This window comes from Eptatretus burgeri, chromosome 8 (assembly GCF_056783735.1).
Source record: "Eptatretus burgeri isolate ZD-2024b chromosome 8, Ebu_testis_v1, whole genome shotgun sequence".
Lineage (NCBI taxonomy): Eukaryota > Metazoa > Chordata > Myxini > Myxiniformes > Myxinidae > Eptatretus > Eptatretus burgeri.
This window is the reverse complement of record NC_140968.1, coordinates 98657727-98675226: the sequence shown is the minus strand read 5'-3', so window position 1 is coordinate 98675226 and position 17500 is coordinate 98657727. Positions and strand designations below refer to the sequence as shown.

The 17500-nt window shown below is 45.2% G+C and overlaps 1 protein-coding gene across 2 annotated transcripts in view; it reads right to left on the bottom strand.

The window, feature by feature from the left end:
* The window catches only part of LOC147022361 (vacuolar protein sorting-associated protein 4A-like), a 64923-nt gene that overhangs the window by 6504 nt on the left and 40919 nt on the right, over window positions 1–17500 (bottom strand). For both annotated transcript variants that reach the window (XM_085893196.1, XM_085893195.1), the window contains exon 8: window positions 811–859. In XM_085893196.1, the coding sequence (XP_085749322.1) occupies window positions 811–859 (49 nt within the window). The remainder of the gene's footprint in view (window positions 1–810; window positions 860–17500) is intronic.

The following is a 17500-nucleotide window of genomic DNA, read 5'->3' as shown; positions in this document are numbered from 1 at the left end:
ACCTCTTGTTCAACTCTTCCTCTCTGCTCTCTTTCACTTCTGATGTGCCATTATTTGTATAACAAAGGCAGAGAATGCAAAAACGAAGGAAAATTTCCTGGTGTTCTGTTACCTCTTAAAAGGTGAAAATTTTTTAATTTAAAGGAATTTAAAAGGTAACATTTTCACCCGTTTGTTTGTCTGTGAGCAGAATATTGCAGAAGTTATGGACATTTTAGGACAAAAGTTGGTGGACAGGTTGGGTGTGTGGCAGGAACAAGAGGATTAAATTTTGGTTCAGGTTCAGATGCAGATCCAACCGATCAGTGGGATACAAAACGTAAATCGTTCAGCCTGGCGGAGGTATGTGCTCTACCGAGTGCCGTTCTAGTTTATTCATTGATCAAATAAATCTTGCGAAATCTTCTGGCACTGCTCATTCATGGGTGGATTTGTTTTGCAATTCACGAAATGGCAGGGGATGTGCAGACAGAAGAGTGCAAAGATTGTTTTAAGGCATCTCTAGTTATCAGCCATCATCCACCAATCAAAAAGTTTTTTACAGCCCCTATTATATCTAGAAATCCCAGATGTAGTCAAAGGATGATGTAATATCAGCTGCAGAAGCATTTTCTTCTGGAAAAAGAGTCCTCCCTTTCAGTTAAGTTAAGCGAGCTGGGACCCCAAATTGAAGGCGGGTTGTGCTCTGAGGTGCAAAGTTTCCGTTTTCCCGATTGGGGACAGCAATGAGCAGTGTCTGTTTTGTCAAGATGCTCCAAACTAAATACCAATTGTTAAAATTGTACATGAATGCCAGCATATGACACTTACAGACACATTGCTTTGGCTCCGAGAGTGTTGGAACAGCTTGCGGATTGATCTGAAAACAAAAATAAGTGGCAATTACATGGTATATCATGTACAGTAATATACAGTGCCCTCCATAAGTATTGGAACAGTGAAGTCAAATTTGTTATTATTGCTATATACTCAAGAAATTTGGATTTGAGATGAAAAGATGAACATAAGGCAAGAGTACAGAAGGTCAGCTTTTATTTCATATTTTTATGATGCATACACGAGAATATAAGACCCATCGCTTCACTGATGGAAATGCCAATCTTTGCTGTGATGGCTAATCAATAGGGCAAGAAGAAAAATGATTCCTGAGAGTGCTGGGATAACCAGCGTCGCAAGTTGGCGTTTGCAGTTTTGCCACATGTGCCCATGTACCCATAAAAAACATATATATATATATATATATATATATATATATATATATATATATGTGTTTTTCTTTCCCCCCATCACAAACCTTCCTGAGAGTTCCCTGAATCCACCATCATTGGATTTATTGAAATCCGTCAATCCGTTCTCAAGTTATAATATAACATGACAAACAGAAAGACATGGCTCCTGTTATAGTATTGTTACAATTGGGGGATGGGGGGGGAGGAAGATGGAGGTATTTAAAAGGGAATATAGCATTGTGAAGAGTTGCTTGGTCCATGAACGTGTAGAAGGCATCTCAATGTAACTTAGTAGGGAATCTGTGAGCTTAAGTGTTGCGTGTCACTACACGAGGGGGTGTTGTCGTGTTAATTTGCTAGGGTTTAAGAATAAGCTTCCCCAGTATGTAATCGCCCTCTGTGATTTTTCCCTATGTTTTTAAATTGCAAGATTGGCAATAAATGTGGGGAACGCGTCCCGAAAACAACCACAAGCGGGCAGAAAGCCCCGCCTTCAGAGGGTGACGGTGGGCGAGGTCACACCCCCGAGGCTGATGATTGATTGGCGTGACGTCAGAAGCTAGCCGGAAGGGAGGCGGAAGATATATTGGCGTGATCGAAGGGAAGGTTGGGTTGCGCATTTTTGGAGAGGCGAGAGTTGAGGGTGAGCGCTGAGGAGAACGGCACGATCCTTGTATTCGTGTTGAGGAAATTTGGCTCGTGTGGTGAAGCAAGATGCTGGCCTTTGGCTCTTGATTGGGTCAGTGAGGACGATCGGCGCATGAAGCAGTTACACTGGGTCTCTGAGCCTTGGTGTGGAGTGCCGCTAGCAGATTGCCTGGTGTGCGTTTGCCCCGCTACGAGAGAAGCGATGATGCGCCATTTTGTTGTGCACGTCTGCGCGTGCGAATAGAAGCGCCTCAATTCCAAGTTCCACAAAGACCAGCTCTGGGCCAAGCTAAGTACGAGAATACTCGAAAGGAGGGGTTTTCTTTTTATTTTGTTTTCCCTTTGTCTGTATTTGAGTCTGTGTGAAGAGGCGCCTCGACTGGACGATTTATATATTTCATTATCATCATTCCCCTTTTGAATTATTGTTCTTTGTAAATATTTGTTTATTTACATTAAATGTATTCCTTTTAAGAAGCTATAGCCGTGTATTTATAGTGGGGTTCGAGTATAAACCCCCCTTGTGCTGTCCTGGTGCAGCGCCCCTGTGCCGTGCTCGTCTGCACCTCCGCCATTGTGCCTCCTTCCCGCGCATGCATTAATGTCTGAGTCTCGGCTGTAGGCCTCAATGGAGAAGCATGGCCATCCATCCATCCAGGGGTTACACCACAGGGACATGACAATATAGATGTTTTACCATTGCAGAACAATAACACTTTTTGTGTTCAGTTACCTCACTTTAGGTAAGTATAAGTGTTGGAACAAATGACTGATGTTGTATTGATTTCTTATTGCATTGATTGTTCACACATTAAAGAGTTGTGAATGTCTGGTCTTGTGTTTAGCCTTTGCTTTTGCCTTGGGAGTCTGCCTTTGGAGTCAGTCGGTATAAACCAACATGAAGAACAGAGAACCGTCTATGAAAGAAAATCAAGCAATTTGGAAGCTGAAAGAAGAGAATAATTAAATTACAATCATTAGCACAAATATTGAGCAGAGCAAACACAAGCATTTGGAATATCCTGAAAAAGAAAGAAACCACTGGTGTACTTCGCAATAGACAATGGGCAGGTCAGACAAAGAGAACAACTGCAAAAAAAACACATGACAGAAAAATCATTAGAGCTCCGAAGAAAAACTCTAAAACAACTGTCAATGACATCACCAACAACCTTCAGAGAGCAGGGGTGAAAGTGACACAATCTACCGTTCGCAGAAGGCTTCAAAAGCAGAATTACAAAGGCCAGGATTCCACCGCAAGATGCAAACCTCTCATCAGCACCAAAAATAGAAAGGCCAGATTAGAATTTGCTAAGAAGATGAGGTGAGACAGTAGAGTTCTGGAGCAAAGTTTTATGGACAGATGAGACCAAGATAAATCCAAGCTGAAGCGATGAAAAGGTGAAACTGTGGATAAAGGAAGGAACTGCATATGATCCAAAGCATACTACCTCATCTATGAAGCATAATGGAGGTAATGTCATGGCTTTGGATTGCATGACTGCTTCTGGAACTGGCTCACTCATCTTTTTTGATGATATGACTAGATCCCATCAGTCATCATCAGTGAAGACCCGTCGCTTCACTGATGGGAGCATCAATCTTGGCATAAGTGCGAAAAAAAAAAATGTTGTTCATGGGAAAAATAAAATTAAGCAGTGTATCGACACCAGCCAAGCTATACACTCAGGGAGCGAGGAGGGGGAGAGTGTTAATGGTATATTCATCACAACCTTTTAAGATGATGAATTCCAAATAATATACAACAACACACTGAGAGGAAGATCAAAATAAATAAATAAATTCTCACGCCCCCCCCTCCTCCTCTCTTCCTTCTTTTGATCAAACTGTTTGGGTGCGTATTAGGCATGGGCCATGTGCAGCACATTATATGTTACGTGTACATGTATGTGTGTATGCGTGTAGACTGTAGATGCATGTATTGCTATGCTGTGCACGTTCATGCATGCTGCACTGTCGATTTTGTATCAGACAGTTGTTAACGAATGGATGGACACAAGAACACACACAGGGATTCCAAGACCAAACTACATTTATATACTAGATGCAACTCATGATGGCAGCAGCAGAATGAATTCAGAAGTGCACAGAAACATTTTGTCTGCCTTTGCAAAAGAAAATGCCTCCAAACTCATTGGGCGGAATTCACCATGCAGCAAGACAGGTCAAGTCAGGCATGGGAGCATGCGTCGGAGCAAGCGTGTCGCTACCTCCACTTTCCACCGGGACTCCAGGGTTCTCTGTCTGGTCATCCCCCAGGCAGATGCCTGGCCCATCCCATCTCCTTGAGATGCTGATCAACCTGCTGCAACCACAATACACGTGGTCGGTCCATTGACCTCCTCCACTCATGAAGCTCCCACGCTGAGAGAATCTGGTGAGTAGGATCAGCATCTGGAAAACGAGCCACATGTCTATACAGCCACAGCTTATGCTCATAGACTATGCAGGTGACAAATCTCATTTGAGTCTCTCTCAGCAACTGCTGTTAGACACAAAGTCCGACAAGTGATAGCCAAGGATTCTCGAAAGAGACCTGATACCAAAGGAATTAAGTCTCACGTTCGGAGAGCAAGACTGGAAGCACCAAGGACCTGAAGATGCGGATTTTCGTCCTCCTGCTCAGGTACGAACAGTGCCACACCCTATGATCCAGTGAATCCATGACTCCCCAGGCCCGACCCAGACATCGACTGACCCCTGGCTCACAGTCAGCAGAGATATGAATATCACTGCCAAGGTAAGTGAATCTCTCCATGACCTGAGTATCCTCAACACAAACAGGTGTAGACAAGACAGCAGCATCCAAGATGTCATTGAAAGCCTGGATTTGAGTTTTGCCCCAGGAAACCCGTAATCCCAGCAGCTCCGAATCCTCATTCAGTACAATGACGGCCCCCAAAAGGATATCCAGAGTCTCCGCAAAGATGACTGCATTAGCTGCAAAATCAAGGTCAGATATCTTGACATTCCCAAACGATACACCGCAGCTTGATCTCTCCGACATCTTCCCCAGAATGCAGTCCATACAAGCGATGAAAAGTGTGGGGGCCAGTACACGCCCCTGACAAACTCTGGTAACTACTGCAAATCAGTCGGAGATGATATCACCACATCTCACATCACTCTCAGCACCCGAGTATAGTTCAGACATTAGATTGACTAGTTTTGGTGGCACCCCATGAAGAACAAGAATCCTCCAGAGGGCATCCTGATTCTCTGAATCTAATGCTTTGCAGAGATCCACAAAGGCTGCAAGTAGCCCCTGCCGAAACTCTTATCTGCGTTCGGTGAAGATCCGAAAGGCAAGGATACGGTCAATCAATGACCTCTTTGGTGTAAAGCCTGACTGCTCTGGGTGCCGGTGCTCTAGCAGATGGTGGTGAACCCTGTCGATAATTATCCGAGAAAAGACTATGCCCGGCACTGAGAACAGTGTCACCCCTCGGTAGTTGTTGCAGTCCTGGCGATCACCTATCCATTTCCAGAGAGGGACAACAAGGCCCTTCTTACAGTCAGTTGGAATGATGCCTGTGTTTCAGGCAGAGCACAAAGCTATGCAACGACATGAGTATAGTATTTCCACCAGCCTTGGCTTGAATGCCACAGATCTCAGGAGTTTTACCCCATTTCAACTGGTTCACCGCAGCCTGTGTTTCCAGAAACGAAGGTGGATCACAGTTGATTTGAGGGAGAGCAATAAGGAGAGTAACACCCCTGACATCCAATTCAACAGCTGGTGGTTCAGCCTGGTACAGCCGCTCGAAGTAACCAGCCTTGTGGGCCTTCACTTCGGACTCCTCTGTCAAGAGCCCAACATCCTCCGCCATAACTGCAGTACACAGAGGAACGGGCTTGGTGGACGCAATGCGAGAATTCCCCTGTAAGCAGGACGAGAATCACTTGACCACAGGTGATGCTTTACCCACCTCACAGATTCCTCGCACATAGGCCTCCTTGTCCACCTTCAGCACACGTATAGTTTTACGCCTCAACCTCCTGAATAGCTCAGCTCCACCATCAAGCCTGGCCCTACAACTCTGGTGAAGGGTACCAGTGTCCCTTGAGAGACAAAATTCTTCTTCGCCCTATGGTGAATTCCAAGCCATCCACCGTTAACATCAAGGATGGTGGTCTTGAAGGCACTCCACAACTCTTCAGGATTCCACAAAGCACCCAGACCCCCCAAATCCCCACTCAGCCTGTTCGCAAACGCTTCAGCTCACCTCTCATCCTGGAGCTTGCCAATATCCAGCCTAAGCTGTGATGGTACCATTCTCCCAGATTTAAGCTGCAACTTCAGAGTTCCAACAACAAGCCTGTGGTCACTATTGAGAAACTGAGCCCTCCGGTAGACCCTGCAGTTCTGGATCATCCTCCAGCGACCATCAACGAGCACATAGTCAATCTCATTTGCCACGCCACCATCGTTGGAATACCAAGTTCAGCGATGAGCCTGTGGGCACTGAAACCATGAACCAGCCACCCAAAGTCCATGACTTCTTGCAAAGTCGAGGAACTTGGTGCGATTCTGGTTCACAGTTGCAGACCCATGGGGAACAACAGTCCAATAACCATCCCTATCCGTTCCAGTCGATGCATTGAAATCCCTCAAGACTGGAAGAGTATGTCGCCTGGGGCACTGATGAACCACAGACTCAAGCGTGGCATAGAATGCGTCCTTCAGGGTAAGATCGCTCATCTCAGTCGGAACATATACCGAGAGCAGGGAAACAACACCCAAGGAGTGACGAATCCTGTCTCATAATATGCTCGTTGACCGGTGTTACCTCAATTATCATTGGAGTCAGCTTGTTGGGCACAGCTACAGCAACTCCTTGGGCAAGGTAACCATCAGAGCAACCAGACCAAAAGTTGGTGCAACCACCCGCCATGACCTGGTCTCCAAACTTCAGAAGTACTGCAATATCGATCTTCAAACGCTTCAGCTCACATGACAACACAGACAGGTGATCATCGTCTCTTCGGGATAGATCATTCCAGGCACCCACCCGAAGGGACCACCTCAGGTTAACCCAAGGAGACTGCCTTCTGGTGGATGACACCTCAACACCATCCTGTCACACACTTCCGCAATCCAACCCGGGAATGTTACCGTGTGTTTTCCCTCCTATTATCAAAGAGTGGGGTCTCAAAGGCTTGGCCCCAATCCCATCAACTGGTGAGCTGCCTTGTGAAGGGCAGCTGCACAGGAGGTACTCCCACGGAGTGCGTTTTCAGTTTTCTTTGCGTTTTTCGTGTGTTTTGTGGCGTGAAGGGTTTTACGGTTGCCGGAGTGAAAATCTTGCCACCAACCTCCGAAAAAAAGAAGTAACCTAACTGTAGGAGGATGTCCGCAGACAGTTGGGCACTAGACATGGATAGCTGTTGGCTCACAAGGAGGTCCTCCGCCTTTTCACAAGTTTTGTTTTTAATCCTGCTGAGTGTCCACATCCACACACCTCCTCACCAGAAAATCTGGTGGGGGAGATGGTTTAGTCACAAGACAATCATCCTAAAATATGCCATTTGGTATCTTGATAGGGTTCGCCACCATCTGCTTGAGCACCAGCACCCAGAGAAGTCAGGCTTTACACCAAAGTGGTCAACTATTGACCAGATCCTTGCGTTCCGGGTCCTCTCCGAAAGCGGATGAGAGTTTCAGCAGAGGCTGCTTGCAGCTTCTGTTGATCTCTGCAAAGCATTTGATTCAGTGAATCGGGCTGCCCTCTGGAGGATTCTTGGTCTTTGTGGGGTGCCACCAAAACTGATCAATCTGATGTCTAACCTGTATTCTGGTACCGAGAGTGTTGTGAGATGTGGTGATACCATCTCAGATATATTTACAGTTGTTACTGGAGTTTGTCAGGGGTGTGTACTGGCCCCCAAACTTTTCAGGGCTTGTGTGGACTGGATTCTGGGGAGGATGTCAGAGAGATCAAGCTGTGGTGCATCATTTGTGGATGTCAAGATCTCTGACCTCGTTTACGCAGATGATGCAGTCATCTTTGCGGAGACTCTGGATATCCTTTTGGATGCCGTCGAGGTGCTGAATGAGGAGTCGGGGCCGCTGGGATTACGGGTTTCCTAGGTCAAAACTAATATTCATGCTTTCAATGACATCTTGGATGCTGCTATCTTGTCTGTACATGTATGTGGTGAGGATGTTGAGGTCACAGATTGATTCACTTACTTTGGCAGTGATATTCATGTCTCTGCTGGCTGTGAGCCAGAGGTCAATAGACATCTGGGTCAGGCCTGGGAGTCATGGGTTCACTGAATCATGGGGTGTGGCGCTGTCAGTACCTATGCAGGAGGATGAAAGTCCAAGTCTTCAGGTCCTTGGTGTTTCCAGTCTTACTCTGCAGATGTGAGATTTGGACTCTGACCAGGGATCCGAGATGGAGATTTCATTCCTTTGGTACCTGGTCTCTTTGGAAAATCCTTGGCTATCACTGGTCAGACTTTGGGTCCAACGAGCAGTTGTTGAGAGAGACTCAAATCAGATTTGTTACCTACATAGTCCGTGAGCGTCAGCTGCAGCTGTTTGGACATGTGGCTCATTTTCCTGACGCTGATCCTGCTCACCAGATTCTCTCAGCAAGGGAGTCTCGTGTGTGGAGGAGACCAATGGGCCGACCACATGCCTCCAGGTCACAGCAGGTTGATTGGCATCTCAAGGAGATGGAGTTGGGCCAGGCATTTGCTGAGGGGATGGCCAGCCGGAGGTCCCTGGAGTACTGGCGGAAAGTGGACGCAGCGATGCGCTGCTCCGGTGCATGCTCTCATACCTGACTTGACCTGTCTGTCTGACGATTTTTTGACCGTGAGACATCTGGTCATTACTTATCCAATGTCAACCTAACTTTGCAGAAGGATGAAGAGTCACACAATGGAGGTTGCAGCAACTTAATGGTTCAGTCCCACTCCCCAAAAGGTTACCTGCATTGGGCGAAGTCCGTGTTAAGGTGTATATCCGTGGCGCTTTCCCAAAGCCACTTATAATAACAAAACTAACTTGCAGGGCACTCGGTAGAGCGCATACCTTCACCACATAATTCCTGATCCACGAGAACATATCGGTCCCAATGCATTTTTCAAATTTCATGCTCCGCAGTACTGTCATTTTTGGCCTGATCTCTCAATGGTGAAGAATCACGTTTTTAATTATCTGATCCAGATCTGAATTTGGATCTTCATCAAAATCAAATAAATTCATCCTTGCCATACACCCAACCTATCCACCAAGTTTCGTCCGAATCCGTCCACAACTTTTTGAGATATCGTGCTGTATGTCAGTTTAGCACGATCTCTCAATGGTGAAGAATCACTGAAAAAATTATTAGATCCGGATCCCGATTTGGATCTTCACCAAAATTGAATTCTTTCTCGTCACACACCCAACATGTCCACCAAGTTTCGTCTGAATCCATCTCCTACTTTTTGAGATGTCCTGCTATATATCATTTTTAGCCCTCTCAATGGTGAAGAATCACTTTAAAAATTCTAGCAGCCGGATCCAGATCCGGATCTTCACCAAAATCTAATCAGTTCGTTTTTGTCACACACCCAACCTGTCCACAAGATTTCATCCGGATCCACTCACAACTTTTTGAGATATCCTGCAGACAAACAAACAGACAGAAAGGGGTGAAAACATACCCTCCTTCACCTTCGGTGGTGGAGGTAACAACATGAATGGTAATAGCATAATATTAGTATTATTACAAAACAATATTAACACGTAATATCCTCTCTCCCAAAGGGTTTTTTTTCCTCCTGTGACAACTGCTGTGTTCACATGTATACCTAGCTTATCGTGGTGTTTTGTGGTGGTTGAAACCAAGGAAAAAGAAGAGGCCTCTCAAAAGGAAAAAAAAATATTTAAACCACAAATACATATGATTGCCTTTTTAAGCAGGCACATACTTGTATTCTGCAGGACGGGCATCCGGTGTAAAACATGTGCCAAATCACAATGCGGATCATACGGATGATCCGCTGTGGCGACCCCTAACGGGAGCAGCCGAAAGAAGAAGAAAGATACTCGTATTCTGCTGTTTAACCTTTAACTGAAAGAAATCTGGAGGAATCAAACATCCTTGAGGCATTCACTTTGCTTGTTGTGCCCACCACAGACGAATGGACCCGAGACTAGATCTACTGTAATCTATATACAGCAGAGAGGATAATATGACCCCTCCTGTTGCTCCCGTAGGGAGTGAGTGTAGTATTGACACAAAACACATTGCCCACACAACCAAGGAGTTCATCAGGGGAAAAAAAGTGGAAGGTTTTTGACTGTGTCGAAGATCCCAGCTCTGTCGAAGATTTCCTCTTTAAGCATTTGTAATTGGTGTTGCCAGCCCAAAGTGTGAATGAATAAAGACATTATTCCTCAATCATCAAATATTATTTAAACTTTGTTAAAATGCTGCAGTTGAGAGGATTCCCTTGTAAACATGATTAACCATGTATTCTGTTATATTTGCTTTCTGTAAAACATTCATCTGCCTTCAGTTGCTTTCGATGTCATTTTTTTGATTAAAACGATGTTACAACCTGGAAATGTTGCATAAGTTCCAGGAAGACTTAAGTATGTTAATGAGCACATGATTAAACATAACTTGAGATTTTTTTTTTATCAAGTTCACAAATTTAAAGAATATAATGGCTTTTTGCGTAGACACATTGTGGGAGCTGCTGAGGTTCTGTGAGCAGCGCTAGTCAATGTAACGTGGTTATTTATCAACGCTGAGTAATGATTCACTCCCTTGATCTGTGTTAACCGTCTGTACCTTCAAACCCCAAACCCTGGGGAATCTCAAAGGGGCTGTTGTACTCTTTTCTGATTGGCTGTACTTGGGCCTTGCCTACATTGTTTAGAATATTCTCACTCCTTTCTCAGTAGCAGAAAGCAGTTATTTTGATTTCGAACTGTGGGAATAGTTACTCTTTCACAGATGAAAAGCTTTTTCTCATTTATCCTGCTTGGTCAAACATTTCCCCCACTCGTCCCCGTTTCATATTGTTATGGAAATGGCCCTTAGTAGGCTACTAAATATAGGATTAGCTCAGATCCCCCATTAAATGTATGTTTAGCTAGGCTGTTCAGTAAATGGACGTTACATGTGTGTCGGGAGGTGTAGGATGCATGTTTATTGTTCGTACAGTGGTGGTGTGCCGAGGGCTTCTTCTTCTTCCTTCCCCTCTCCGGCCCCGCCCAGTCGGCTGAGAGGGAGTGGCCAAAAAGAGGAAGAAAAACGAAGGGGAGGAGCGAATGGCTTGGAAGCGAGCGAACGAAAAAGAAACTGTGGTGAAGCTGTGAGCGCCGAGGTGGCGCCGATCGGCTGTACACGGGACAGCTGTGTCTGTTTTTCGGGAGGAACGAGCCGAAAGAAAGGCAGGGAAGGCAACCGAGAAACGAGTGTCGAGTCGCGATCAGCTGGATGAGCAGGGGCTTCGAGGCGAGCGAGAAAAGGAAAGGCAGTAGTGAATCGGCCGGGAGAGAAAACTGAACCTGAGGGTCGAGTCTGCCATCGGCCAAGAAAGAAAAGGTGTAACTGAGAAACGACTGGTGGGAGTCGTGATCTGCTGTGCAGGGGACGGCTGTGTCTGTCTGCGATCTGCTTCGTGAAGGAGGCAGGAGAAACGACTAGAGGCTGCCTGCATGTCGAGTGGGCGATCAACTTTCATGAGAAGGTCCTCGACACGTTTGTCGATCCGCCTGCCGATCCGCCTGCCGGAGCCCAAACACCTCGATTTGGCCTTGTCTGGTGAACAGGCCAGGCCTGGATTTGTATGCTGGATCTTGTGAAAAGCCAGCTGGAGCATACCACCATGGATCTTTCGCTCTGGTGCAGTCGACCTCGCGGGGTCTGAACGTGCAAGAGTGCGTGCGAGAGGTCTGCGGCAAAAGGGCGAGCGCCATTTTGCCACGCGGCGTGTTCGAGCTGGGGGCTCGAATCCATGGACATCGGCTTGTTACAAGCGACATTCGTGCTTTTTACACTTTCCTCTCGTCCATGAAACATCACCAAGTACTCTGTCTGCATGTTGTTTAAGGCATATCTCGGTAGGGACCCCCTCGAAACCTGTAGTCCATGGTTCCCTAGTTAAGAACGGGTTAAAGATTATTAATAAAAACATTGTCGTGAATATTTTTCTTGTGTTGTGTTCCCCGATGTTCCCCAATAAATCTGGTTGGTTCGTATGAAGTTTCCGCTATGGATGAATTTGTGTCACGTCGAGGAACGTTCGATTGGTATATAAAACCAAAATGGTTACAGACTGGCAGAAAACGCTCGGCATCTGACAAAACCAGTCTGTAACCGGGGTTCTATTTCCCCAACTGATAAGGTCCAGGATTACGTTGGTATCGCGATTGAAGACGCGTGACCCGAGGCCTGTGCCGAGCCAGCCGGCGTTATAAACCCCAGAGACGGTGGTGGTGAGGGTGGCGCCAAGAGTCGGGTGAGAATCCCGCCACCCCGGATCCGTAACAATATTATAAGGCTTGCATTAGTGTTTTTTTGAGAATTTCATTGTTACATTTTCTCCCGTATGTGCACGTACGTATTTGTATTAAAAGATTATTTTTTGGCTGCTGAACCATTGTGGAGATTGAGTTGTTATTTGCCACCACAACTGGTTAAGTCAATCTCCTGATTTAAATCCAATGGAGCATGCATTTCACTTGCTGAAGAGGAGAATGAAATCAGAAGTCCCTAAAACAAACAACTGAAAATGGCTGCAGTAAAGGCTTGGGAAAGCATCTCAAAGAAAGATACCAAGAGTTGGGTGATATCAATGGGTCACAGGTTCGATGCAGTTATTGCACGCAAAGGATATGTAACCAAATAATATCAATGGGTCACAGGTTCGATGCAGTTATTGCACGCAAAGGATATGTAACCAAATACTAACTATTACATCTATCTATAATTCCAGCAATGTGTATGTGTATGTATGTGTGTGTGTGCGTGTGTCTGTCCGTCTGTTTGTTTGTCTGCGACTACCGTTTCTCGACAACCGCCGGTCCGATCTAATTGAAACTTGCCAGGAATATTGCTGGGGCCCCGCAGATGTGCCTTTTCGAGGTTTGATGTCAATCGGACGAGCGGTTCCCAAGTTACGGCCATTTATCTGTCGACCAATGACAAGACACGGTGCTATGACATCATGAATGACGTCACAATTAATGTTTATTTATTTATTTTTTATTATTTGCTTTTTTGGCACGATTGACGGTCCGATCTGATTGAAACTTGCCAGGAATATTGCTAGGGACCCGCGGATGTGCCTTTTCGAGGTTTGATATTAATCGGACGAGCAGTTCCCAAGTTACGGCCATTTATCTGTTGACCAATATCTGCGAGAGAGGGGGACGGGAGAGGGGGGATGAGAGTGGGGGCGAGAGAGAGGGGCGAGAGAGGAGGGGGAGAGAGGAAGGGCGAGACTAGGGGGAGAGAGGGGGCAAGAGAGGGGGAGAGAGAGGGGCAAGAGAGGAGGGAGAGAGAGGGGCGAGAGAGGGGCGAGAGAGAGGGGGCGAGAGAGGGGGCGAGAGAGCGGGGCGAGAGAGGGGGAAAGAGAGGGGGCGAGAGAGGGGCGAGAGAGGGGCGAGAGAGGGGCGAGAGAGGGGGTGAGAGAGGGGCGAGAGAGGGGGCGAGAGAGGGGGCGAGAGAGGGGGCGAGAGAGGGGGCGAGAGAGGGGGCGAGAGAGGGGGCGAGAGAGGGGGGCGAGAGAGGGGGGCGAGAGAGGGGGGCAAGAGAGGGGGATGAGAGAGGAGGGCGAGAGAGGGCTGCACAAACTGGCACTCACCTATGGGCACGCACCTACTGGCCCGCCCCTACGGGCCTGTACCAGTTACTTTAATTTACTTTACGTATATTTGTTCCAATACTTATGCGAGCCAAAAATGTGGGGACTGAACAAAAAAGTGCTTATATTTTACGATGGTAAAACATATATGCATATAAATCTCAAGAAATAAAAGCTGACTTTCTGTAATCTTGCCTCATATTCATCTTTCATTCTCGAATCCACATTTATTGAGGAAATAGCAAAAACAACAACTTTGACTTCACTGTTCCGATACTTATGGAGGGCACTGGAGTTCATTATTGCTGGATAAACACCGATCAATATGTCTTGGAACATGATTGGATGTGCACACCAAATCTAATTCTGGCACAAAAATCTTAAACATGAGCACAATCTTTATGAATAAATGATTAAGTGTGCTGTTTGGAGTATCCGCAATGTTCATGCATTAGTCCGATACCTCAATACAGATCAAGTCCCATTTAATGAACTCAATGGAGGACGTAAAAAAATATTCCTTTATTGTACTAGTTTGTTAAAACAAGAGCTGTATGAAAGGTGGATGATCGTATCCTTGTAAGGGAGTACCTCATGTGTGAAACAGCATGGTTGTTATCTTGTTTTCAAAACAGTTCAATTTATATAATTGAAACTTTCCAATAAAATAGATTCAAACAAAAAAAGAATGAAAACAAATACATATATATATATATATATATATATATATATATATATATATATATATATATGTATGTATATATGTATGCAGTAGTTTCTGATTTCAGAATCGGATCCGACTAATGCATCCAAACATTTAGGTCCTCAATTATGTCCCTAAATGCATGTCCAGGATAGACCCATCCCCATGTCTGGTGGGATTCTAACTTTGATGCATTGAGAAGGGTATAGAATAGATTCCATTTCTTATGGGATGGCATTTTCCTCTTTACGACAGACACATTCGTGCACGCGAGATAGCCGTTAGCCCAACGGATGCTCGTCTACTCCCTTTCCATCAGGACAAATTGGCTTGGAGGTGGACAATTTATTTACACCTTGGACTTACAGGACATTTGATTAAGCACTCCATGGGCTTTTCCTGAGCAGTTATTCTGACAGTGGATCATTTACCACCGTCAGAATAATACGGCTGTGGATCATTTACCTCACCCACCTATGTTTCATTGATGTTCGACACCCACCTCTTTCACCGACGTTGACGTACACTTTTTTCCATTGACGTTTGACGCCCCGTTTGGCAGCTCTGTGGATGCTGGCTGGCTCTTTTTCGTGTCGGGCTGAACGAGGAAGGAATGATCGTGAGGTTGACGGTTGGTCACGTGCAACAATCGATGTCTATAGGCAAGGTGGATTTGGCTGAAGTCTGCTTGAGGCTCCGCCCAGACAGGCCGCTTATAAAAAGGATGGGAGGACCGTTTTCCTCACAGTTTTGTTTTGTGACAGTTGGTGACAGCTGGTCAAAACTCCTCAGTGCCTCACATCGCCTTACAGCTCCTTACAGCTGTCCGTTGGTTGCGGATCCTGATGGCTCCTGACAGTGGGTGATGGTTGGACCGTTCCTGCTGGTTCTGCTCGAGACCTGCTCTTGGCGTAGCTGATTCTTGGTGTCCCTGGTTCCTGGGGGTGACGACATGACATCGATTGGTGTTCGATCCTATTTGCGAGTGGGTGTACGGCGAGGCAGGGCGCTGGCAAGGGACCTAGGCACGCTCACACATTTCGGGACATTATATTTGACGCACCACGACTTCTACCTTGGTAAGCCGAGACCGGATTTCATTTACCCCCTGAATGATCTGCTGGGTACCATTGTCTCGTGTTTAATCGTTAAGTAAGGTATCGTAATAAGCATCTGCTCTTTGTCTGTTTTTCTATCAATGTTTGATCAACTCTTTATTTGCTTGAGATTATTTTGATATATTTGAATTTACCTATTTTCACCACAAATAAATAAAAAGTTCTTCAGTTTATTTACTTTTTCCTTATGAATAAATTCCTTGTTCACATCTCAACCTATTCGTGCTTGTCCTTTCCTTTCATTGATCCAGCATTGTCTGAACCTACATCGACTGTGAGGTCATTCCCAAACGAATTAACCTGTCATAGTCAGCACGCACCAGTGGTAAATGCTCGGCCGCCCAACTTTAGATCTAATCAAGATAAGATTGGTGCTTTGCCAAGGGTGTGCTCCCCGTTCAGGAAGCCACGTGACTTTTAGTTAAACGGCCAATTAGACGGTGGACACTGGAACTTGTGGTTAACTGACTGGCGTTCGTGGTTGTAAAGCAACCCACCATATCACAAAGTTAATTGTGAGCGGTGACCCCAAGTCCGGCTCTCCCAAGGATAAACGGGGATTAACCACCTCATAATACACTCAGTACCCGTGGCCGTAATTATATATATATATATATATATATATATATATATATATATATATATACATATATATATATATATACATATATATATATATATATATTTAATTCCAGCAATCTCTGTGTGTCTGTTGGATTCACTATATATGCGAGATAACCCTTATTGTCGGGTTTTCCGTCTGTCTGTGTGTATGTGTGTCTGCAACGCAAGGCTCCACAGCACGAATCAGCGAACCGATTTCGATGAAACTTTGCCAACAGGTGCCATATGGTCTGGGAATGTGCGCGCTTGAATTTCGTTGCCTTGCAACCACCCGTTGCTGTGCAGCGGCCAAAAAACCGCGTACAGTATTTTCAATACTTGTCCTTCAGTTTTGAATGTAGAGAAACGAGACTTCGGAATTAAACACTTCGAGATATTTAGAAAAATTTACTCGAGCCGATTTTTGATTGAGGTTTTATTTTTCAAATGGTAGTCCTTCAAAAATCGGGTGTCTATTTACCATCATTTAAGGTGTGTATACAGTGTTTGTAAGGTGTGTACATACATTGTAAGGTGTGTACATACATTTAAGGTGTGTATACCGTCGTTCCACCTTCGATCTCTCCACGATCCAAACGTTATTGACCAAATTGAAAAGGATCCAAAATAAATGGAATCACCGGCATTTCTGCCTTTGTGGATTTCTAATAATATAATATGTTTATTTATTTACCGAAAACGATTCCACGACCCACACACCACCTTCAATTATTTATTTATTTACCGAAAACAATTCCACGATCCATACACAACCTTCAATTACTTATTTATTAACTGAAAACGATTCCCCACCCACACACCACATCCAATTATTTATTTATTTACCAAAAACGATTCCACGACCCACACTCCGCCTCCAATTATTTGTTTATTTTCCGTAAACGATTCCACGATCCACACACCACCTTCAATTATTTATTTATTTACCGAAAACTATTCCACGACCCACACACCACCTCCAATTATTTATTTATTTACCGAAAACTATTCCACGACCCACACACCACCTCCAATTATTTATTGTTTAAAGTGGGAGTGGCGTAGGAAAGTGGGCGTGGCTTATGAAAAATATTGTGTGGCTCAGGAGGTGTGGTCAAACAAGAGCATTGAGAGAAGTTTATCAGGTTTTCCGTGTGTGTGTGTGTGTGTGTGTGTGTGTGTGTGTATGTGTGTGTCTGCAACGCGAGGCTCCACAGCACAAACCAGCAAACTGATTATTTTTCAAATGGTAGTCCTTTAAAATTAGGGTGTCTATTTACCGTCATTTTTATGAGGAGTGCCAGTTGGCAAAATACGCAATAGGAAAAATCTTGCCAGGCAGAGGAACAATTGTATGT